This window comes from Zonotrichia leucophrys, chromosome 3 (genome assembly GCF_028769735.1).
Source record: "Zonotrichia leucophrys gambelii isolate GWCS_2022_RI chromosome 3, RI_Zleu_2.0, whole genome shotgun sequence".
NCBI classification, from domain to species: Eukaryota; Metazoa; Chordata; class Aves; order Passeriformes; family Passerellidae; genus Zonotrichia; species Zonotrichia leucophrys.
The window spans coordinates 82,447,538-82,474,381 of NC_088172.1; the positions used below are offsets into that span (position 1 = coordinate 82,447,538).

General features: G+C 39.3%; 1 protein-coding gene across 2 annotated transcripts in view; it reads right to left on the reverse strand.

Moving 5' to 3' along the window:
- Positions 1-26,844, reverse strand: part of EML4 (EMAP like 4) — a 147,284-nt gene that overhangs the window by 95,515 nt on the left and 24,925 nt on the right. Inside the window, exon 1 of one of the 2 annotated variants that reach the window (XM_064709007.1) lies at positions 17,603-17,642. The exons of the other annotated variant lie outside the window; for it this stretch is intronic. Coding sequence (XP_064565077.1) covers positions 17,603-17,627 — 25 coding nt within the window. The 5' untranslated portion in view covers positions 17,628-17,642. Of the gene's footprint in view, positions 1-17,602; positions 17,643-26,844 lie in introns of those variants that run through there. 2 annotated transcript variants of the gene reach the window in all.

A 26,844-nucleotide genomic window follows, 5' to 3' on the forward strand; every position in this document is an offset into this window, starting at 1 on the left:
GTGACACCTGACCTCAAGACAGTCTTCAGATACAAAAGATGTCCAAACTTTAGTAAAATTATCCAAATTAGTTAACAGAAATATTTTTTTTTAAATCATACACACCAGAGGCTACATCTGACCATTGAATTATTCAGTCTAATATACAAGTTCCCAAAAACCACACATTCCTCTTTTTTTCTATCCTCAGGCCAAAAGAATTTATAGAATGTTCAAGAAGTTTTAGTCAAAACAAGATAAGAAGATAAACAGTAACAGTGATTTATTTATCTATAAGTCTGGAATCACCACAGAAGCTTATAGGACACCGAGCACCAGACAATGTTACAATTTCAGTGTTTTATTTAGTAGCAATGTTTTTGCCTACTACCTCTATAAACAGGAAGACTCAGCTATTTCCTTCAACTGCTAGTGACTTAGTATCTTAACACAGCCCACAGGAAAATCTGCTTGAAAGTAACAAACCTGCAATGACATTTCATTCTATTTCTCCATGGCCTGTACCTGCAGCATGAACATGTGTTGGTTTGTTGAGTTGTTTGGTTTTGAGGGTTTTTTCCACACAAATGAAGGCTTTTACAGTAAAGCATGCACTACCAAATGATATTGGAGGACATCAGAACAAAAGGATGGTATTAGATAGCAATGAGAAGATTGGCTTAAATACCAAGACAACTCCAGTCCCCGTTTCTGAAGTCTTCACTAAATCTTGCATGTTTCTATAGGCATCATTTGAGGATGCATCCCACTGGCAATGTAACAGATTTCAAGCACATTCTTCCCCATCAAATACACAGTTTTTCACTATTCTGTCATATGGGTCAATATTCTGCCGCCCCCTATGAAAATAAAGTGTAAAATTTTACTAGAGCAACCAGGAATTAATGAATTGTAGCAAGTTACTTGTGCAGCTTTCCGACACTTGCATAGCCCAGACATGTAACAAATTTACATAGACACATTTATATTGCAGAACTAACCCTCAAAACCACCTTGTATGAATGTCTGTCACCCTGCAAGGTGGCTCACAAGGAGGAAGCTCCTCCCAGCTCCTCTAAAACAAAGTTAAGAGAGAGCAGTGGAGGACTGCAAATGACTATACTTCATATCTTTCAAGATTTTTCTTCACAGAAGATTTATACCTCAGTGCTTTTCTTTGCTAAGCTCTTGACAGAATTCAAATCACTCATTTTGTCTCACCACAGGATAATTACTTGATTTAATGAGTAACTCATTTGATGGGTAATCAGGCAGCTGATTTTATCTGCTTCATTGCTATCAAGAGGTCAGCACTACCTTCCATTAAGGCAAATTACAGGTTTTCAAGCATACCTGCAATCAGATGAAATCAAGTTTGTTCTTGCAGCATCCTAAAAGCCCATAGAGGATATGTGCATTGGAGGGATATGGGGAGAAGTGGAAAGAGGAGAATTAAATTAACCAATAATTTGGAGGAAGCATCTTACTGTTTTCACTGATGAAATCAGATCTATGGCATTAAAAAGGACATGAGAGAACATGGCTTATTCGCATTGTCTCCTTCCTGTTCTCATTTATAAACCAATTGTTATTCTTAGGCAGGATAGAAAGGAACATTGGAAGAAATGTACCAGCAAACAGTAAGCTGAGTTTGTAATCCAACCTTAATCACCCACCTGAAGAGCCACACAAAGTGATCTGCAATTATGCTACATCTGAGAACACCGAGCAAGGGCATCACATCTACATATGATGAGCATTTAGTCTACTTAAAGAAATTACTTTTTCAGAACTAAAAATAGCATTAATCTATAGCCACAATAATGTTTAAATGTTAAAGAGCTGTTTATTTCCATGAAGCCCTCCAGCCTACAAGAACACAACTCAAAGCAACGCCTCGTGCTCTCTGTACCCCTGCACACCCATGTGGTGTGGAGCACCTTGGTGCAGGTGGGGACAGCAGGGTGGCTTTCCAGCACAGGTCCACTCTGCTGCAGACAGGATGGAGTCAGGCAGTGGCTGTGGGAATGGAGCCAGCCATTCCTGAAAGTAGGCCAGAGAACACTTGCAGATAACTGCTTGCAAGGTACCACTCTCCACTGAAAGGATTAGGCGTGGAAATAGCACGTACTTGGCACAAACCTCTGAGTCAGGAGTTTGGTCTGGATCATTAGCAAATTAGCAGTTTAAACTGGATTCACTGTTGGAAGATTTGATTTGGTAAGAAAGTTGTAGATCCTACTGCACAATTTAGCAGGGAGGAGCCTGGCTGGTGGCTGTGCTCTGAACACAGACCACCTCGTAAGCAAGGTGAGGGACAGGCTAAAAACCTGGGAGAGGCTCCAGCTGGCTGAAAAGGGAGCCAGGACTCGCCCCCAGACTATTACACTCCATGCATTATGCTCTAATACCATCTAACATAACATGGCAAATTTCAACAAGTTATTACAGTAGGTATCCTCATAGAGACAAAAGTCTTTAGAAAAAGAACATTTTATCAAAAACACACCCTAATAGCATTTGGACAACTTGGCGCTATATTAAATATTAAATGATGCTTTCACTGCTTCATATAAGGCATCCTGTTCCCAGAGTATCAGAGCCACTTTTGTAAAAAGAATGGCTATTAATATTGTTACTCCATCAGGTAAAAAAATTGCTTTTGCAAATTATTCAAGTACTTTGATTTCTCATACTGTTTTTCTAGGGGAAAAAAAAGCTTAATAAATTCATTGAGATGACAAAACCAGTAGTATGCTGATTTAATTGAATTACAGACAAAAAATCTGCTTTAGATTACAGTACAGGACATGCTTTTGAAATGATCTGTTGTTAAAAGAGAAGGAGTAGGGGAGGAATCTCAGCCTCCTATTGAGAGGTGGCGGTGGGAGTTTATTCTAGAACTGCAAGTGTATTTCAATATTTGGTGTAGCTGGAGGAGAGTGGAGCCTCCCAGAGGTGAGTGAGGCTGTCGGCTGGGCAGAGCCACTGGGCAGCAGGATCTGTTCACAGAGATGCAGCTTGGACAGGACAGCCAGGCAGTGTCAGGTTAAATTAACTATCTTTGTTTAAACTGTGTACTGAAGCCAACCTCAGAACTCAACTTACTGGGAAAAGGGCAATTTTTTTGACCTTGTGTCAGTTAATGCAGGATCACTTCCCCTACACGTCTGATTTTCATGCTTTTTCCTTTTGCAACTTTGAGGGTTGCTGAATTTCCAGTTTTGCTAAACAAATACACAAATTCTCTTCCTTAAACTTCACAGCTTCATCAAACATGGTCTTAAAGAAAACCAAACTGTTAAAACACTCCCGTGAAATCGTATCCATTAGCAGTAGAGCTCATGATGCTAAAAAAAACCACCAAAACACCCCAAAGCAAAAAAACCCACAAACACATCTGGAGCTGTACTCCTCTACCAGGAGGTTAAACTCCTGGATATGCATCTCTTGGTAATGTTCACTTCACTTTGGCTTACTTGAGAATTCATGACAAAAACGAACAAAAGCCTCTTATTTTTATGGGCCATAACAATTGTTCCAATGCATGCTGATCCTATCTTCTACAAACAAAGCCAGGATTTAATTGCACTGAAGCATTAAGCAGAAAGCCTTTAAAACTCTTTTCTGTTTAACCTGTCTGAATTGCAAGTGGCTGTATCAGAAAGGACTGAAGCATGTGCCATTATTCTGAAAAATAACCTGCCGTGATACACACGGGCTTGTGGGGTACCAAAGTCACTTCAAAACATATAAGTGATAAAAAAGAATTATGAGTTTGCCTTTCTAACCTTCACAAAGATTAACACAATTTTAGGTTCATAAAAAAATAACCACATAACTTGCTCTAGGCATTGCTGACATTGCTGGATTATTCCCAGAACATTTAGGAGGGGCTGCACAATGACGGCAAATCCACACATCTGAATTATCAATGCAAAATTCCTAAAGTTCCAGTTTAAGCCAGACAAGACTGTGTATTTTTTGCTTCTATTCATTCTTCTAGATGTAAGCTGAAATTTTGTGCCCATTACACTTTTGTGACTCCTTTGTAGATTATGAAAACAAAGAAGTAAAGCATATCAATGAAAACAAACTCAGGGGTTTTTTTTTCCCCAAAGAAAAAATTTTCCAATCCACTGGAAAATCCAGCAAGGCAGCAATTTATTAGCCATGCTGAAAAAAATCAGAGATCCACAACAGGATTCCAGACACACAAAGTGAAAACCAACACACAAGCCACAAGAACACAGACCGCCCTGCCAACCCTCCTGGTGATGGGATGGATTTCCTTACCTCAGCCAGTGTTTCATCTCCCAAAGCTCACACCGACCATGGCCCCCACAGGGCACTGAGTTTCCTGCCAAGACAAGACAGGAGCTGCTTCCAGCTCTGTGCCAGACAGGAATGACACACCAGCCCCATGGTGTCCCCAAAGCAAGGACAACCTCCTGGGGAACCAGGGAAGGAAAAGCCACAAATTCCTTGCATAAAGGGTCTATTTCCAAATTCCTCCAGGGATTGCCTTTAAATAATGACATTGAAACTGTTTACTCCCCTTTGACAACATGCACAAATGTGCCAATTCCACAGGTTTGGGAAGAGAGGAGGTGTCATACTGGCACGTTTGACACTAAGGATCATGCAGGAAATAAAATTTGGGGGATGTTAGCAAACAGGGGAGAACAGATGGCCACCAAAATACCTTTATTTCCTTTAAATATTTCCTTTCATCCTGTTTTTGCTTTTCTTGCCTATTTAAACCATGAATTGTTGATGACAGGAACTGTTTTGAGGCTCTTACAGTGCTAAAAGAGGTGCTTCCATGAAAGAATATTTTTTTATCTTTTTAATCTAGTAAATTTCTCCTAGTATTTCTGTCTAGAAACAAATAATCTTAGTCCAGGATTTTTCACAACATAGACAGTTCCAGCCCCACCTGCACATCAAAAAGACTGAAAAAAAAAGATTTAAAATTTACACTTCATTTCACTCTCCAAAAGGACCTTGACAAAAGTGAAAACTAGCCCTGGAACAGCAAAGATTAAAAACATTTCTTTCAAATCCTTATTTCTTGTTTTTCTCTCTCTTCCTTAGTTTAAAAACAGAGCTGAAAGACCTGGCAAGTAATCCTTCTTTTGTCAAATGCTAAATAATAAAACTCAACAAGATCTGCACTTCTCCAAACACAGGCTAAATGCTCCCTTTCTTGACAAAACCTGATTACAAAACTCCCTAGATCTCAGCATGTATTCATCTCAAAAACCACCTGCTGGTGGGGTTAAGCAGGCTCCTCAGTGATAAACAAGATGCCACCTGCAGAGAGGAGCAAGAAGTGGCCTTGCAGATTGGTTTGTCTCTGGGCAAAGCTGCACACACGACCCACAGAGCCAGGCACTGACCTGGCCCTCAGAGCACCTCACTGACAAAAGGTCATAAAGGACAAGACAGCACCAAGATAGGAGCTGATTTCTGCAAAATTAACTGAGCTACAACAAATGTGCCACGCCTGTTCAGTGACAAAGAAAAGGAATTACTGCGTCAAGTGAGAGGACAAAATTATATTTATTAATGAGTTGGTTTGGGGTCCAAAACTTTTGAGATCCCTTCTCTGGCATGGGGAAATTACATTAACATTAAAAACATGCTCACCTGTTAAGGAAGCAGCAGCAACAATATACCTGGGGCTACTTGAATACCAAAGTCTACAGCCAACATCAGGCAGAAGTCTCAACAGTTGACAGTACTGAACATTTTTCACATAGAAAATAACCTGAACAGTCTTACTGCACATGCTGCAAAGATAAATTGTGGAGCATTAAAAGAAGTTGTTAGACAGGATGTGTCCCACTTCCTCTTCCTTCTCGCTGAAAACTAAACAGCATAAATCACAACCCGTTATTTCAAATGTAATCAACCCCTGCCAGGCATCACTACTTGCTAACGCTTTCCCTCTGCCCATTTCTCCTCACCATTAATTAATCAGAATAAAAACAAACAAACAACACAACAAAAAAACAACCAACCAACAAAACCAAAAACCCCCCATCCTCTGCACACCCTTGCCTACAGACCCATAACCAGACCAGATGACATCTTCCCCTTCTGGAGCTTCAGTAAAGCTAAACAAACAAACAAACAAAATCCAAACAAACAAACAAAAATTAGAGGGGGTAAGAAAAAGGGAAAAAAAAAGAGGGGAAAAAGCAAGAGAAAAGGGGTAAAAGAAAGCAAACACAGAACAAAGCCACAACACCCAGCAAACACAGAAGAGGGTCTGGGCAATGAAATGAAAGGAGCAAGCTCAACAGTTCAACAATATACACAGCAGATCCAGGCATACAATTAACATTTAACCATTCAAAGCTTGCACAGTTTCACATCACCATTAACATCTATCACCACTCTTTTAGAGGGAGGAACCATGCACAGCTTGCAGTTTCACATCACCATTAACATCTCCATCCCACTTCCACAGGGAGGAACCAGGAACGCTTGCCTATGCAGCACAAGCACCTTCAAGCATATGCATTACTGTGCACGTGGAATTAGAAGACAACCTGAGCCAATAATTGGTGTCATCAGACACTTTATATCAGTCTTTCCATTCCTAAACCTTCTCATATGCTAAAATTGCAATTAAAGGTAAAGGGATCACATCTGGAAAAAGAATCACACAACGTCTTGCTTTTAGACAGCCACATGCCTCGTATGTTAAAAACCTGCCAGAATTTCCCCTATAAACATGTTTCCAGCAATTTCAGCTCTCCCACGCAGCCTTCAGTCCTGAAGTAACAGTCTCCTGCAGAAAAGGTTGTTTTTCACAAACACATACAAATAATTTGGCCACACATTTCTCTTGCATGATGCATTGTTTCCCACATGCTAGCAACAGTGTCCTACCACAGCTGACAATTCAGACACTCACAAGGAAAAGCATTAGCCTCACAAGAAAACAAGTCTTTGCCACATTATGAAACACAAGAAGTAGGGTAAGAGAAACATAACCTCTGAGAGGTGGCCATTACTCACACCAAAAGCCAGAATTGCTAGGTAGAGTAGTGAATGAGGGAAAAGAAAGGAAGGAAGAGAAATACTGAAACTGAGACTTCTGACAATTATCACTTTGGAGAGCAGCTGGGATCCTACAGAAATTTACATCTGTGGTCTATAGATTTCTCTCTCATAAAACGTAAAGGGAAGGGTGACCTCCTGAGAAAATGACATATTTTATTTTCTGAAAAACCCAAACAAACATGAATGAGAGCAGTGGCACGGACATTAGAGCTGAAGGACTCCTTGGGTCAGTGGCCATGATCAGTCCCAGGTCAGTAGGGATGCTGTCTCAGGCATCTCCTGCTGCTGGACAGGAGAGATGACCAGCAGCTCAAGCAATCACAACCCATCCCTGACCATTCCTGACCACTTCCCAGAGACACACTGAACAGCCTGGCGGAGAGCATTGTTTCTTTTCCAAGCTAAGGAACAAATCTCTTGAGGAACCCAGACTACCTGGATGAAGAAAAGCCTGACCCATGATGCTAAAAATAAGTAGGAAACCTTTTTCTTTCCATAACGAAACAAAAGCTTGAGAAAGAAAAGCATGTTTTAGAGGTTACAGGGTGCCAACAGAAGAGTAAAAGCAACTGGGAGCCTGCTTCAGCTGAACTATGCGGAAGAAATCTTGGGGCATTGCTGCTCCCATGCACTGCAGTTTCAAAGGAGGGGAGAAAGACACCTACTACACACTGAGGGGTAAGAGATAATTTAGGGAAAAAACAACCTGGAACAAACACCAAAGAAAATGTTTTGCCTTCCATTTCTATAAGGACAACAAAATAACACACTGAAAATGAGGAGAGGGTAATGGTTATTGCCACATACAGTGTGGAGACAAAAAATAAAGAAAGAAAGGGATCTGGATAATCTCTGTTCCACAATACTGAAATAACTGGCACTCACAACAGCGACAGATATGCCAAAAACCACCACAAGAGGGAGGGGGAAAGGAAATCGTTTGGGAGAGCAGGAACATCAACCTTGGTGCTACACGTGCAAAAGCATGACCTTGATAAGACAAGATCTGAACAAAAGAAATGAGAGAAATGTAATTGAGCGGTGAAATGAAGACAAGGCAAATTTCATTTTACCTGAGTAATTTGTTCCTCAAAAAAGGAACCAAAGAGCTTACAGCAGTGAGCATAATCCAGAATTAAAGCAAGAACTGATGTGATAAACAGTAGTATTTAAGGTATAGACATATAACATTTTAAAGATGAATGAAGCACTGGTTTAAAGACAGGCAACAGAGACACAAGATACCCAAACAAAGAGAAGATGCATGTTCCTTAGGTTTTGTGACATCAGGGCTATGTGTAAGTTACAGATGTGGCCATATCCAAAAAACAGGTATACAATAATGACTTCTGGGAGACCAAAGTTTGGAGAATTAGCTCTTCCCAAAGGCATCTCTCAGGAACTGGACAGTCCTTTGAGCTAGCTGGAGCAACAATAGTGCAAGGAAATTTAAACATATGGAGTGAAAGGCAACTCTGAATAATAACTTCTGCTATGATCCAGTAACAGGAGATGAGCAGGAGAAGGAGACATCACAGCATCAAATGCTGTTTGAGACTGATGCTTTGCAGTGCCTCTACACACACACACACACACACAAAATAAATGCCTATTTTCAACAGAAAACCAGAACGATCAATTATGTAAGGTGTTGGCAAACCACTACTTGTCGTTTTATACATATAGTTGTAGCTACCAAATCAAAACCAAACCACCTGCCTTTCCCAAAACCAATTTACCTGAAACAGATGCAGACAAGACAACTCAGAAAACAGAGCACAGAAAAAAAAAATAAATCTGTTTTACATGGGAAGCCAAAGCACTCGGGATTCTGTAGCTTTGCAATTAAGAGCTGAAAGCAGCAGAGCTCTGTAGGGGTGTTTATGTAAGCAGGATGGATCTCAGGAAAAGGAAGGGGGTGAGGGGGAAGCACAGGCTGGTGCAAGGACTCCCACTGCCCCTGAGCTTGAGGGATTAGTCCATCTGGACTGGCAAGCTGAACTGCAACAAACTTGACAACAAACTTCAGCACTGTCTGCACAGCACCTAATTTATGTATTCACCACTGCTTGAGTGAATTTTTCCTAGGTGGGACCTGTGCAGCTCAGGTATGGTGTGTTCCTCCGCTCGGCCAGGCATTTACATTTAGTACATTTCCTGCTATAACAGAGAGGTAGAAAGAATGTCTCTGAACTCTTCTGCTGCCTCCCTAGGGCACACTATGCTTTATTCACACTTTGTCATTTTATAAAGGCTTTAGATGTGTTAGAACACATGGGGAATGGGAGCAGCAGGCCCATCTAGATTTAAAATTTCTTTTTTACATGACTGTTTGGGGAAATAGTCCCCTTCAGCCCTCCATTCCCAAGTCAGCTGTACTTTAATAGTCCATTACAAGAGAAGAAACAAATCTCAATATTTACTTTGTGTTGAACTATCAGATAAACGCTGGGTCTATTTCTGTTCTATTCACATTCTCCCACAATTTCCATTACAAGGTATGCACTAAGCATTTTGACAAGAAGTTCACCACTGCTAGAAATCTCAGTGCTAAAAGAAAAAAAACTGAAATGTTTATTTAGGTTTGCCTTTCAAACTCAAATAAATTTTCAAAATTAAACCAAAATTCTCTCCAGCTTACTCCACTGAAAAACAGGCTCACACAAACTAAGAGCTCACCGACACAAACTCTAATGTTGGAAAGTAACTTCAATTCCATTTTACAGACAACATCCTTTGGTTTGTATAACTCTCCTGGAATACCAACAAAATGCACACATCTTTTGTATTTCTTTGATTAGAAATGCCTCATGATGTCTTTTGTTCTCTTCCCAAGCTGGCAAGGCATCCAGCACACAGGACTACCTGCACTGGGTCTAATACAGAATGCAATACCATTTAAAATTTATTTTTAATAATTAAATTGGTAGGATATGAATATATGCTGTTACTTGCTTTAATATTCTGGGTAAAGCAGGCATTAAAACCTAAATAAGATATTTCTCTGATGCTTCAACAGCAATCATATGCATGCCCAAAATAATTTGTTTTCAGAAAATTTACATATGACTTTGCATGTGTCATACCTCAAGCCTCCCCCTTTACTTGAAAGCAGGACACTATTCTGGCAAACCTGTCATCTTTGCCAAACCACCCCCCTTCCTGCAGCCTTTCTTGCCTTTTTTTTAAACACAAGTTCAGTTTGCCATATCCTATAACATTTTGGAGTAATTACCTTTGAAAAAATTGCCTTCTCCAAACTGGCAAACACACCCCATTGAAAAAGCAGCAGCTACTCCCAAATCTATAGCAGCAAGATGAGCTATGAAAGGACGAAAGGGCTCTTGATTTGAATAACTGATTATCACTTTTATCCCTGCAACATGGCAAGTCCACAGCCAAATTTAAAAAAAACAACACAAAACCACACCACCAAAAAAAAGCCCAAAAAAACCCCCCCAAAAAAAAACCACCTGAAAGGGCAAAAGTTATATTGAGTCTTCTTCAGCTTTTTTTTTTCTTTTTTTTTTTAATTTTCTTATTCTTTCCTATGTATGAATAATGTAGTCTAAACCTCACAGAAAAGTTCTGGCAAGACTGGTATATAAAAGATAGCATGTGCATATAAGAACCTGAAAGAACATTGCTAGAGTTAATATCCTCTTCTATTTCACTTTATGCTCAAGCGTCACAGGTCATCTGCCTCTATGTCACATTTCTACTCTTCAAAACCTCATAAAGTAAGCAATCACACAAAGAAAAAAACCTCAAGTCTTTCTGACTGCAGGAATTAGTTTTTATTTTTTCCTTGCCTCTTAATAGAAGCACAAGAAATGTTTCACAGAACTTTACTTGCAGAGCAGTGGTGCTACTTTGCTGGTGTTTTTAATTAGGAAAGGCATAAACAAGGACAATATACAACCTAATCAAAACTCCACAGAGCAGTATTTTTCTCTAACCAGCTTTCTCTGCCTTATAAGACAGCAGTTAGATCTGCTAACAAGAACTTTGTCCTTCCCTTTCTCTTCTTTGTTCAAAAGAACATGTGGTTATTTTGGACAGCATGTCAGTATGTTCTATCTGCTATAAACCAGCTTTGAAAATATACTACAATAAGTTATTTTGGCATGTAGGGAAAAGCAAATGTGATAATTACACAAACCCCAGCCCCCCCAAAAAAAACTTGTCCTGAACAAAGATGTTAGCTTCACATAGCAGTAGGAAGAGAAGAAAAAGTCACTTGATACTCTGAAAGCTTTCACAGAAAACCAATACATAAATTGTTTTCTTTAGATGCAAGGGGCTAAATATGGGGTTTATCACCACCACTGTTCAAGTATGGTGACATCTAAAACTGAATCTAAACCAGCATTCCCATCATTTTTTCCACCAACAGAAAGGAGCATCCTTCGACTGGCAGATTTGACAGACAGAATTAAGGAAACTGAGTTTCAAAAAGCACCAGCTCAAATCCAGAAACCTCAGTGAGGACCCCGTGCCTTCCAGCCTGAGCCTGGGGGATGCACAGGTTCCTGGCTCCTGGCAAACACAGCCAGCCCAGACAAGAAGAGAGCTCAGGCAGAGCTCGCGTGTGCCGCCAAGGAAAGCCCAGGAACACCAGGAATTCCCGACTCCGTGGAGTTGGGACAGACAGTACTGACAAGAGTCAACACCCTGCTAGTGAGGCTGCTGAGCATCTCCCTCTCTGCCTCATTTGTGTCATCCTTTTAACTAAATTATTCTCTCCAAGGTTTCCTGGAGCCAGGCCCATAAACCAATGACCCAAGAGCCCATTAGGATTATTTTCTTTTCACAAATTACTTATTAAACAGATATTCAATCAGTCAGGACTGGGGGAAAAAAAACAAAGATTTTTTTTTTTCTTTCCTTTTATTCACCTTCCCCCTTCTTAAATACACAAGCTCTCAATAACTGAGAGCAGTTTTCTTGCTTTTCTGTATTTGGCACATACTAATCTTTGCCTATGTTAAACAGAGTGCTTCCTCATGCACAAAGCATCAATTGTCTCCTCCTCAAGCTTGTGCAAGTGCTAGCCACACAACCTGAAGAGACAGGATGAATTCAAAAATCATTCCCTGGAAGGCACAGAAAAAGGAGCTTTTTCAGGAGTACCATCAGTGTCTGAACAGCAACCCAAAGCATTACGCTAGCTTTGCCTATCTTCCATGACCTGTGTAGCATTTCAGTTTAACACTCATTCTAAGTAACTTCCATTTAGGGCTGTGGTGATAATACAGCAATTCCGCAGGAAAATCCTTCCAGAAAATACTTCTGACAGCTATAATATATTAACGCATAACAATTATTCTAGGAGTTCCCCCATTCTCCTCCCTAGAAATCAAGGGTAGAACTCCAAAAGGAGCAGGACCTCTCATCTTTTAGCCTCAACTCAAACACTATTAGTAAAATTGAAGCAGATTTGACTGCTGGCACTACAACAACCTGGTGAAACAAATGGCACCTTGTGTTTGATGGTGGTGTTTCCTTGTTCCCTGTGCACTGCTCAGACACAGCACCTCTGCTCCCTACCATGGCTTCCTCCAAGCTTGAGGCAACCCTAATGCTGCTTCTCTTCAAATTTTACAGAAATGGCTTAACACCAACAAAAAAACATTCTGAACTGTTACTGAAGTAAGCTGGCAAAAAAGTAATGCATATAAATATTTATCCTTTTAAATAAATAAATACATTTCTATGTATCTATATATATACTATAAACATGCACATTTTATATGTGTATTATATATATTTTATAAGTACTATTATAAAGAACAAAGCAAGGCCCCACTTTAAAACACTCTCTTCCTATTCCTGCCTCACCTTGTGGGTTTTTGGAAGTTGAAGATTTTCAAGTGAAAAGTTACATCACAGGATGCAACAGTCAAGAGCATAAAAGCATTTGTAAAAGGGAGACATATTATTCTTATTAAAGCACAGAACCTACAGCTAAGTAATAAATTAATTTTTTTTTCTAAATTTGGGAAAAGTTATTATGCAAGTAAAGGAGAAATTACATTTTCCAGAAACCCTATAGCAAAGAGATAGGCATCTACTACATGAATTCATAAAAACTGGGCATTAGTTTCCTTCAGCCTTCAAAAGCCTGAGATCACAGATATATTAAATAAAAGAAAGATTTTAAAAAGTGGGGACAAAATGGTGCTTGCTACTCCTTGACTCATCAGACAGGTCAGCTGAGCATGGCCAAGGCTATCCTCCTTCTGTCCCATCTCACTTTCCAGCTGAAAAATATGGTAAAAAGGTGCTGTTCCTACAAATACTGAATTCAACCCACAGTCTGTTTCTTTTTAATTTTACTAAAGAACATTTTGCATTTTGACACATGGAATGCCTGCAGACAAAGATCCCTGGACATATACATTGATCAGAAGAGATTTTCCTGTTGAGCAGTTGTGGATGTGACAAATTCCAGCCACTTCAGAACTGTCCACCAAGTCTTTAATAAAAGCCCAGGTTTGTACTGACAGAGCCACAAACTGTGAGCATCTCTAAAGTGATTTTCAAGCCCCATAAATACAGACTTACATGCCATTAACAAAAATGTCAAGAATTTCCAATATAGACTATATACAAAGCATTTCCTTAGCATTGTCCTTTGTGTGTCTAAGCACCAAGACCCAATGCATCACAACAAGTAGCAGAACAATGTGTCACAGTCTCAATGCCACAGAATACATTTTTTTCCTTGTACAAACATTGTAAAATGACCCATTTCTTTTGACCACAGTGAAAATGAGGTGACTACTTAAATTATTAGATGGCTAACATTACCCTATCAGCCCAAATACACACCAGCATCATTTTAATCTAGACACTGGTAACAATTTATGGAAATGCTCACTCTGTAGCAGGAGCTGACATATGTTCACACAGTTTCTCCAAATGTATACACACACACACATATGCTCTCAAGAAACCTGCCCTCCCCACCAGAGGAGCTGACAAGATGCTCCTAGAAACTTTGTCTCTTTGTCATGTTACACATCGAAACGTACGTGCTGAAGTACACGCTTCCTTCTCTGGGAAAACAGAGAAGAGTTGTTCTAATTAACTCAGTACCTTAGAAATCCACTCACTACCAGCAAAACAGAATAAAATTAGCTCTTCACCCACGATCAGGCAGTGAAAAAAAAGCTTTATTTAAGAGCCAGGTATATTGTTCCAGCTAAGTGCAAGCCAATGACTTCAAGTGACATTTACTTTGGCAACGTCACACAAATCAAGATCACCCATTTTGCCTTCAAAAAGGGATTTTGGATCGACCACATTAATGGGACATTGTTCATTCCAAGTATGCCAGTTCACACAAATCTGGTTTTCAATAGAAAAAGTCACAGACTACAACTATTTCAATGCTCCTTGGAAGAAAACAAGCTTTCTGTGAAAGTTGGCAGCATCACTTGCCTTTTCTTCATGAAGAGAACAAAGTCGATGTAGGAGAGGTGGAATCACCATGCAAGGAATACCCTGAGAGCACAGAACAAGCTGTGTTTTGCAGGGATCTGTAACTGCATGGACACAAGCACCTTTTTTAACCAAGGTACAATGAAGTGGGCAAATTGCAAACAAAAGGCAAGGGCGTCTGAGGGCTGTTCAGAGAAGACACAATAAAACAGAACTAAGAAGCTCTCAATTGCCTCAGCCCAGAGATGAAACAGGGCAAGGCTGTACAAAGAGTTTACAGAAAATTGCTGCTAATAGCACAATTGCCCAGGAGAGCAGAGCAATGTGGGCGAGCGAGGCAGCATCCTGCCTTTCCATCACCCCCTGAACCAGAGCCCGACCAGCTCCAGCCACACCGCACTGGCTCTCAAACCCTCCTGCCTTCCAGCCCAACGTGCCTTGGGCTGCATTTCTCCAAGTCTGAGGAGCTGTTCCACAGCCCATCACAACTCTGAACCTCACGATTAGAAACATTTCAAAGGCAGTTGGCTTAAATCTTCCTATCCTCCCCTATTTAAAAATCAGCCCTAATCATTGCTTACACACTCTAAGCTTTGGTAATCTTCATGCAAACGTATTTGAATGTTAATTCCTGGAGCAGGTAATAGGGATGATGTTCTTTCTGTAACTAGAGAATTTTCCTTGAGCTAATTGAAAACAGGCATATTTTGAGAAATGCCTTCTACTGCCAATAGTCTAGCAGGGAGGCAATGCAAGAATGATTTATGAGCTGTGAATATCACGTAAATCTGTCTTCAAGTAAAAGGTTCATCTCTGCATAGAATAACTTTAAGTACTCAATCATCAACACTTTTAATTTTACGTATTTCCTAACAAAGCCCAAAAATCTCGCTGTACGTCCTAGTCCTTTCTCAGAGGTTATCACACACCAGATGAACAGATATCATTTATGTCTAAATGCAGCCAAAAGACCAAGCCTCAATTAAAACATTCTTAAATTAGATTATTTCATGTTTTTTCCAAGTCTTTTACCATCCCATTTTCACATTACTTTAGCATTCACCACTTGCTTTGTAGCCCAAGGGGAAGGCAACAGTTAGTCAATCCTGGAAGCTGAAATAGTTTTTTCATCTATAACAGCTGTTGTATACCTCTTACCTTCCCCAGAAAGCTTTTTAAAATTCATTTCAATTTGAAGCCTGAATAATACAGCAACAACACAAAAATTTGTTCTAGGAAATTTTCAATACATGTCAAACACTTGAACAACTTACCCGATTCTAGACAGAATTACATTTCCCAACTTCTTCTGAGACATGCACAGTTTTCTTTTCTCTATCATTGTAGTGGTTTTGGTTTGTTAGATTTTTTTAATTTTGTGATCTTTTTAACTAATGTGGTAATGAGTAGAGTGGGTTTTAGTGTGGGTAATTACTAACTTTTTTTTTTATATCACTTCCCTAAATTTCCTCCCATTCCAAAGCAAAACAATCATTAAGGATAAACTGCTCTTGAGCATCTGGATCTCTCAGGTATCTTGTGTCTATCATAACTTTACTTCAAGTATGCTGAAGCTATTCTCTCTGCAGATACTTAGTCTGCTAGTCAGATCACACTGAACACAAATTATATTTATTTGTACTGCAGCAGGCAAGTCTGCCTATATCAATGGCTGAAAACACAGTCAATGAGGAAATGTATTTTTTTCCCCTAATTACAAACAACACTAAATACAGTTTAGTCTCTCGAGGTACAGAATATGCCGGAATCCTTCACCAGCACCTCCAAGAGACTTAGCTCTGGAGAGGCGCTGATTAGCTCTGGAAGTCCTGTCAGAAAGCAGGCACAGAAGAGCAAGAAACAGAACAGTATTAATTAGCAAGTTAGAAGGGAGGAAAATAAGTCTAGTTTTGTAAATGCCCATTTTAACTCATGAACAGTGGGCTGTGATGATGAATGTGGTATTGTACTCAACATGGTAGAAGATTACAAACAGCTTTCAGTGAGGGTCTTCAGGAGTTGTCCCATAATCCGGCAGTAAATCGGGCAGGACAAAGCTGAGGCACGGCTAAATGCAGCAACAAATGGACTGGAGAGGCTCCACACGCCACCGCTATCATTTCTTCACAAGTCATTTGTAAAATGACTTCTTCATTTACTTCTGCTGTAAACAAAGATTTGACCCCTGGCATCGCATCTGACTGGAGAGCAGTATGAACAAACCTCTGAACGCTCTCCAAGACCATGACTCTTGATTTCAGCCCTCCACACTGAGAAAATATTCAAACATGATGCTTAAAGCACTTTGGAGCTTGACAAAAATTAGAATTTGCATCCAAGGGTCAAATTTCAGAAAATTTCAGAAATCTCAATACAAAACTTTGGTGTTTGATAATTAAAAGCCACATGAGTAGCACACGCATAAATATGGATGACTGCAGGCAAGAATAGACAGATCTGCTTCTGAAATACTGATCCTTCAGGATTTAATTTCAAAACACTGTGGGGTTTTGTTTCCCCCAAAGCAGTTAAAACAGCTAATTTGTAATTAAATGCTTGCTTGCAGTTTGATAATGGTGAGAAGTTGCGCTCGCCAGAGACTCGGTCCTGAGCAGAGGTCAGGACACGCAGTGGGTACAGCACAGGGAGCAGCCCGGCACATTAACAGCAATACACACTTCAAAACTCTAATTGCTGTCCAAAACCTATTAATTTTGGAGCGGTTCTTACAAATCCCTAATTACACAAAGGCAAATCCTCATCATAAAGCAGTGAAAACTACATTCACACAGTCCTAGAGGGAGCACTTTCAGCAGCTTGGCTCATTAGAAATGTATTCTTGCATTAAACACCAATATCAAAGACAAATGTTCATGCAATACCTCAGAGCCATGCTGAAAACTGCATTACAGCAGTGAAGAAGTACCTATTTAATTGGATCCACTATCCCTTCTCAGTGGAAGGCAACTGGAGCTCAGTGATGGCATTCTATATTGCTTTTCATATATCAAGCATATCTAGCTCGTTAGAAAATCCTGTTCTCCAAACCCCACACAATCTACACCATCCAACACTCGAGAATATTGTGCATCAACCTTACCACAGTGATCAGGAAGAGAATCCATTTATTCTGCTACCATCCAGTTGCCTTAGCACAGAAGGGCTGGAAGCCTGAACAGCACTTGATGCTGCTTTTCCTTCTAACTTGGCATTTCTTTAGCACAGCTCCAGTGCAAAAGCGAGAAAGCAAACCACCTCAGATGTTTTGCTGGAAAAGGAAGATGGCTATGAACAAAGGTTAAAACTAAAAACTTGAAACTGCTCAGCAGAGGTGTGGCTGCTGAAGCCTTACATAGTTGCGTCACCAAGATTTTACTTTGGCAAACACAGCTTCCTGAATTCAAACAAATCAAAGACAGAACTATCTTTTGTTCCAGCAATAAGCAATTATTGCACAGACATGCTTTCAAGGTCGCTAGCGGGAAGAGCAAACTGCACCAGGATGTGTCAGTCATAAGTAAAGCTTTAAAAAAGTTAGCACCAAGCACTATATATTTAAAGCCTTCCACACTTAGCAGGAAACAAAGTGCTTACTTCCTTCCAACTGACCATAAATAAACATGAACAAAAATACCCTTTAAAAAAGCAATTATTATTTCATAGGTTCATATTCTTCTCTATTACACATAATTTTTAACATTCATTACAACCAAAATTCATTTTTATTACTTTGGCAAAATTAAATGTCTTAACAATTTCAGTAGAAGAAAATTTTGCCTTCAAAACCATTTTAAGAAAGCAAAAAATATTAAACAGGGACTTAGTTTTCTTCAGAACTCTACTGCAAAAGAAGCATTTTTGTATTTGTTAACATATAAGCTATATAGATTACATCAATATTCTTAAAAACACAACAGCATTTTAATTACAAGTGCTGTCGTATTTATGTTAATAAAAACATTTACTTTTAAAAAATGTAATGCCAAAGGTTTCAACCATTCCTAAAAATGTCCCTTATTCTTTTCAGAAGGGTGATAAATGCATTCAGATTACCACTGACAAAAACAGATATAATGAAAAAAAACCACAAAGAAAAGCTGTTTTTAAAACCAGACATGGCACTCAAAGTATAAAGAAAATAAATACAAGCTTTATAAGAGATACAAAACATCCTTCTTTAGGATGATAAAGATGATCCCGCATTTGTCTGGCAGAGAGGTTTTACACCCTTTTTGAAAGAGGCTGCTGATGCCTGAAGTTAGATAAAAGACACTGCACTAGACAGACAGTTCTCAGACTGAAGGTCACCAGGTGTGTGGAAACCATTACTATGGGCTTTACCACATCATGGTTAAAAACAGCACCTCCTTTTAACTCACCTGCCTTTGCATTCCTCACTTACAACAAATTGAACACTTAGTCAACCAAAGACTAAGTGAAAATGAAGAAAATTATATTACTCTTGAGGGTATTTTGTTTTTGACCAATGTGGGAGTTGTTATATCTAATGCTTTCATAGATATAATTGTATTTCCGAATGAACAACCATACATCAGCTTTATTGTGCTGATGTATGGTTGTACATTCTGAAATACAATTACATCTGTATCAACTAGAACAACATCTATATTAACTATATTGCATCTATATTAACTATATTATAATTAACTATAAACCTATAAACCAATTACCCAGACATTGCAATAGCATGTTTTGTAAAACACTGCTCACCTGTGATTATTGTATTTTAAAATGCTTTCAAAGCACATACCATGGGAAAATCATTATTGAATACTGCACTGAGTGCACCAAGCAGAAGAAAACTTGAACTGTTGGATTTACTGCCTTTGGTGAACACATTCTCTCTCAATGCAAACACACATGAACAATGATTAACTCCCATAATTCAGCACAAACAGTAATAAAAAACAGCTTTCTTCCCCCAAGCAGGAAAGTCCAAGCTAAAGCACCTTCCTTTTGCAAGCCTAGAACCATCTATTGAGATAACACTTTGACTCGCTCTTGCCCCAGGTACTTTACATCCATAACATTCAGACTTTGAAGTGTGGGGCTTCTACTTGAACACATCTGCAGAAGCAATTCACACATCAAGGATTTACACATACCCCTCTAGGTAAAAAAACATCACTAATCCACTATAAATGCAATAGGCAAGTAAAGTGCTTTGCAGATGTGCTTCGTAGCACACACTGAAGGAGAGAAGAATACTTGTTAAGTGCATTATAAAGTTTAAAGCCCCTCTGAAAAAGTATTTCATTGCATTTGATGCTTACCAATAGGATGTAACCTGACCATCAAAAACTTTGAAGAAAGGTTTCTTTGATAAGCATGAGTTATGCAGCTCCCTGTGCCACAGGAGGGAGACATGACCACCATTCACCATCCACACTGGATCAGATGGAAATCTCAGGGAGAGACAAGGAGATCCAACATGCCAACCTGATTTCAACTGACTTGCATTTCTCTTTAACAAAAAAAGAAGCAAATCAACAGCTGTATTTGACAGCTTCAGGGCTGACTCTCACACACCAGACTGTGCTCAGCCCTCAGATTTTTATTTGCATACTTGAGATGGAAATTCTCGTGCTACAGGGCAGATCTCAGCTCCTCAAAAGCCTCCTTGCTGAAGACAGCAGTGGGTGCAAAGCAGGTGGAATTGGGCAGGTGAAGGCATTGTGGCTCCAACAGCCACAGTGCATGGAAGCACTTGAACTGCTGAGGGAGTTCAGTTTCCAGCCAGAGCAATTCCTTTTTAATTCTGTTTATATTCACAGAGATAACAGCCCACATCATCTCCATTGACGCTACAGCCTCACAGCAGCTTCTTAAACACTGGAGAGAAATACTCATATGTTCATAAGACAAACAGTTCCTAAAGGCTTTCCCAAGCACAAGTCAAACAAGATAAAACACATTTGATTTGGGGGTTTTGTGTGTTTGTTGCAGAGGGGAAGGTTGGTTGTTCTTGTTTCTTTCTTTAAAAAGAAGTAATGTTCATTCCATCACCCCAGACACACACTGAAGGCAGAAGCTGTCCATGTGGTAGGGCTGTACTTCAGAAAAAATTTTAATCTGGCAAGAGTACTGGTGAATCTATCCTACAGCAAATATCAGAAAAAGGGAAAGCACTTGCTTTTCCATTTATGCTGATAACACATTCAGACATGCTTTATACTGGAAGGGGGTGAGGGGGAAGAACCACAAAAACTAAAACCCACACCTCTGAAATTGGCCAATGCCCAAACCCATGATAATTCCACACTTGGCTAAAAACAAAATGTTATTTACTCTAACACCCCCTACTTGCTACTCAGACAAATATCAAAATCATTTGAATTCTCAGAAGAGTTCTCAGCTGCAGTGGCCTCTGAAAGAGATGTGTTATTCAATGCTAACACTGATCCTGTGAGAACAACGATAAGGAAAAAAGAGTGGGTGGGAGTATTTCCTTTTCCTTGGATTTAGCTTTGCTAAGTGTTCATTGTTCACAGGAGATGTTCTACCTTTCCATTGTCTCATACGTTTCCCCCACCCCTTTTTTTTTTTTTTTTTTGATACCTTGGAGACAAGCACTAAGATAAAATATACTAATTTCTTCCATGTACTTAAAATTTGGCTGCTCAATTCTAGATTTAGAATCTACACGAAGGTCCTCTTATCTGTAAACTCGTGTTTATCCTGCCCCCTTGCTAAATAAGCTAAGACAGTAATTAAGCCTCTGGTAAAGTAAATCCTCCTAGCCCAACATGCTGTCCTCTTTGTCTCCTCCTTGCTCAGTCATACTGCCTCATCAGGTTAGTCTGTATTGCCCCAAACTTGTCTCCTTTTAGCCAATTAAATAACTTTTCTTATCCTTTTTGTCCTCTCACCATGCTCACACTGACAGCAAAATGCACATTTGGAACAGAACCACCTCATCATCCCTGACTTCCCCAGAATTCTTTGGCATATCCAGCTGGTCACAACAGTTTGCTGTGTTTCAATGCACCAGCTGAAATATCACTTTGTTCAACATCCTAAAGTGTGACAGTGATTCCCTCTCACTGACAGAAAAACCACCACACCACCAAACAAACAAAACAAGACACCCCCACAGAATTAGAGCACTTATCTCCACAGCCTCACATTTTTTTCCTTTAACTATCTATTAGAGAAGGAACTATTTCACTTCCTCTTTTTGTAAAGTGACATTACAAAGCAGACCATCTGCTTCATAGACTTCTCACTCTTCTGATTTCCTTCCCATACATTTGCCTGATGTGTTTTATGGCTTTCTGTATTGGTTTCCTTTGGGTTGAATTCCCTTTTTCTGAAGGGCCTCTGTTGACTCAACCTTGGTGTACTTCTCTCTCTTCCTGCTTCCCTTTTGTGTTTTTATTTTTTTTTGTACCCCCTCCAGACATATGTATCCTTTCTGAGACCAGATGTTACTTAAACTTTTATGACCCAAATTTAATTATTCAAGGTTCTTTGCTTCCCAAAGCAGTCAAACTGCTGATGGCACACTCCTGTCTGAAGGGGCGGGCAGGTGGGAATTAGGCTCCTTCCTCCACAAATTCACTGGGCTTGTTTGGGCAGGGCAGTTATCACCCCAGGATGATCACTTCAGCAGTGCTCTTTCAGCTTATATTTGGGAAAATATCTAGAAAAACCTCTCACATGTAAAAAACACAAACATCATGGCTTAGTTTCCTCTCACAAAGACTTTAAAAATATTTTTGACTCAGAGGTAATCTGCTTTTACTTTAAATAAGGGACAGAAGAGGAAGACCTACTTGATTTTTTTTTTTACATCCCAGCTGGCATGTCTAAGTTTAGGTAATTACAATTGATGTAGCAGAACTTGGCCAACCCCAATCAGCTGCCTCTGTATTACTGAATATGAAAGGCAGGCATCCACAACTGCAGGAACCTGTTAAAGCAGGTTGTGCAGTTTAGCTCATCTTTCCAGGTAAGTACATACTGCTGAAATTCCCCGATCAACTTTTAATGCAGGATTGTGTAAAACAGTCCTTATGCTGGCAAAAAGTACTGCTCCTTCACACTCAGTGTAGTTAGAAACAGAGTAGCAGAACATAAAAAAGGGAAAATGTCATACCAAATTAAGACTCTGAAATTCTATGGCTAGCCAGAATTAAGTATGAGAAAATGGCATATTCATAAACAAAAACAGAAGAAACAAACCCCAACAAAACCAGAAAGAACCCCAAACTCAAAGATACACAGTTCTAACTATACCTCTGACAGTCTAAGTTTCAGTAACTAGTTAAGGCTGGGAACATTCATTTTGTAGATTAAGGTCATTTATTTATTTTTAAAAGACCCGGCACAATACACTAAAAAAAATAAGGTAAAGAGCAAAAGGCTTGTGATTAAGCCCCTTGTAATATAATTTGATATAAAAATCAAACCACAAAAAAAATTTAATCAAATGTTGATTCATATTTATTTAACTATAGACTAGTAAAGTTTATGACAATATCAAAAGCCAATTAGATGTGGTATCATTTCTACTCTGGACATTTATATATGGATTTGGTCTTAATACAGTTTAACAGAGTAGTAATGGCAATGTCAAGCTCCTGTTCACATGGACACCTTTAATTATTTAGAGATAAAAACCTATTCTGCAATTTTGAATCTATTCTGTGGACTACACTCAAGTTGAAATTTTGATTCAAGTAAGGAAAACAATTGCCATCAAATACCCTAAATTCATTGTCTCAATTCCCTTTGGTAGATGTGGCAGACTTTTACAAATGCTCAGACAGGAATGTCAGCTCTCCATGCAAGTTTTGAAAGCATACACACATCAAACAAAAACCCCAAAAACAAATGGAAAAACACCACACACCAAAAAAAAAAAAAAATCAACTTTATTCAGAATTAGTTTCTTTTTAACATTTTAGAGGGTGAAGACTACATGTTTCATGGCTACCTATTCCCTGATTCCAAGGCAGAATAAATCACCTGGGTAAAACTGCAACTGTTCCTCTTCTGCAGTATTAGAATCATACTCTAAAACATTTAATTCTGCTGCTTCTTTTTATTCTTCCAAGTTCAATGTAAACCTGTTTATTCAAGCACACATATTCCACAGTCCACTACCTACCACTGCTATCAACTGATGCTTTTGGAAGTAATCTTACTCTGCAACTCTGTTTGCAGCGTATTTCCAACAGCTGGGTCACTCAAGTCAGAGTTCAGATACTTGTACACACTTCTAAATCCACTTCTGTCACGCCAAGAAATGCCAGATGAAGAACACAGCAGTAAGTACTGGACAGACAAAAGGACACTGAGACTGCACAGATATAGTTTAGAGCCATATCTGTTTTAGAAGAAGTGAGAGAAGCACCGGAATGAGCAGTGATGCTCCACACCAACCTTGGGGATGGATGCCTCAAAGGAAACACATGCACAGAAACAGCCCAAGCAAACTTGTGACTATGTCAACAGATATGAACGACATTTACATTGCTTTCTTAATGATGCCATTTCTTTTCATTTACACCTTAAAAAAAAAACACCCCCAGAGTGAGAAACAGAGCAGAAAATAAACAGAAGTCTCAAATACCGAAGCTGACAGTTCATTTATGGAAGTTACACTTTCACACCTCCAAAACAAGCTTTAAACATTTAGGTCAATAGCTACTTAGCCTACTGGAACCACCATTCATGCTCTCTCTAAGTTTTAACTATAAGGAGGCAACACAATGCTCACTATATGGAGCAACACACAAAACTCACCAAAGCAGAGAACAAAAATATTATTCTACAGCCAAAGGGAAAAGAAGAACACATAATTATTTCTAAGGCACCTCTGTGCCAAAAATACACCTCTGTTGCGCAAGATATTACAAACATTACTACAGTTGTTTAGTTAACTTATGAGCAAGTACAAGCAGTAATGCATAATTGGTATTTGGGATGCATTTACTGCTGATTCTCCAAGAGTTGCAATCAAGATATTATCTCTAGCATACAGAATTAAAGAGACTTATGATTTCAGATTAGTCCTGTTACAGTAAGTTAAAGTAAAAAATATCTCAGTGAGTCCTTCCATGAAATGGGCTCATTCTGCTCCACTGCCAATATAAAAAATATTAGAAGCTGTAGCTCAGCATTGAGTCAAACATCAGCAAGTGAAATCACCCACCCATTCAGTTTGGGAAAGTTATGATTTACAAAGTCTCTCTTCCCTAAACAGCAAACTGCAGTGTCACAGTGATCTCTTCCCCACTGTGCATCAAATTCCATTTTTTTTTTGTCCTTCCCAGAAAACAGGTAATACGACTGCATAATTTCCAAAGTCACCCATAAAATAAGCTTTCACTTTCCAAAACACCTATATATGATTTCACTTGTAAAAAAAAAAAAACCAAAAAAACCAAATAAACAAAAAAAAGGCATCAACGCACATCCATTAAAAAAAAAAAAAAAAAAAAGTGTTTCACATGACACATTCATTCTCCAATTTCCTTCCCTGGGAAACAAAGAAACCCAAGAATGTAGATGGACACATAAACAACCTCTCCAGAAAGCACTTAATTAGACCAGCACTCATGATAAATCAGTCAAATTCAGAGTACTATATTTTAGCTAAAGCTAATGCCACCTCTTCTCTTCCACACAAACAATCTAAATTCCTCCTGCATTTAAACCAATGCATAAAAATTGACGAGTTATTTTATAATCTGAATGATGTTATTTCTGGGTCCATACAAGGCAGGAGGTGTGTGTGGCTCACAGAAGTTAAACTTGCAATAGTCTTTAGGGAATCAGCTGAAGGATGTGTTCTTGCCCAATGCATTATTTTAAGCTTGCTGAAAGCTGATGCAATACACAAAATGCACATCTTCCTTTCTTATTTTTAGCATGGGGATCCAACTGCTGCCCCACGCAGCATCAAGGGAATAATAAAACAATCTTCCAGCAAGGAAGAATTCTGCATGCTTGCTAGACAGGATAATTACACTGCCTGTACAGTACATGCTAATTGTACTTGGCTACAGACAATTAAACAAATACACTCAGAGGCTCTCATCTGACTTTCGAGCCACATACAGTGAAATTCATGTTTTATAAACATTTAACTGGAAGTAAAAATGGTGAGGCTTATCACAGCTGTCACAGCTTCATGAAACCGAACCAATTAACAACAGAAACCCTTAAGACAATAGAGATAAGGGAAGCCTGCAATTACTCACAAAAACCTGACTGGAACAGACTGCAACGCAATTTCCCAGCTCCTGGAGCAAGTGCTCGCATGACCTCACCAAATCCTGCCAACACAGAGGAAATCTGCTGGTCCCTGCCAGCTGCTTGTTTAAAGTACCTGCCTGTACCTGGGGAAATAAAAAAATGCAGCAGCCAAGCTAGAGAAGCAGAGGGATGGAGTAGAGCAAGAGATGATGGTGGAGAAAATGCCAGTGAATCACAGAAGGAGATTTCCAGCTCTTCATTTCTGATGCTACAAAATATTACTTGCAGTCTGAACTTTATTTACAGGTAGCCACACTTAGAGCTGCTAAAACTTCAGTCAGCACTTTAAATCTGCAAGGGGAAAAACACTGAAGAAAGAAGTGGGAATTTGTGTATTTCTCTTTTGCTTTGTGGTGAAAGTGACTGCAATGGCACTTGGATGAATCCTGGGGACTGAAGCTGAATTGCTTTGTCTCTACTCAACTCCACTAACTTCATCTAACAAACTCACAGACCAGGACCAGATCTTTATCACAAGCTTTTTGTGCTTATTTCCAACAGCACAAAAGGCAAATTAACGAAAAGCTCAATAAAATTGTTCCTCAAAGTGATGCAGCTGCACAGTAATGACTACATCACTAGGAATGATAAGAAATTATATTCTCCAAAATTAATTTGATGGCTGAATTTCAATCAGACACTGACAGACCAAGAAACACTTTTATAACTGCAAATCTAAGATTGCACCCAGGGGCAGAGATGAACATCAGAATTGCCCAAAAGTTAGTGTTTTTCTCCGAACTGAAGTTACTGACTAGTATCAGAAATTCTAAGATTGCACATGATCTTGATTAGGTCACCACAAAGACCAAAATCTCCAGTGACTGTATACAGTAAAAACAGAACACATGATTCTTCCTTGCAGCACCAGAAGGGGAAATTCCCAGCTGCACATGAGCTTTTCCCTCTCAAAACCATGCCCAAATTTTCCCCAACACCAAAGTCCTCTCTCACTGAAGCAGCAGTTTAAGGAGAACTTGCAGCCCCTTCCAGCAGGTACAGCTTGCTGCTCAATTCCAGATTCAACCACTGCAAGCTGAGTTTCAGGCAACATGT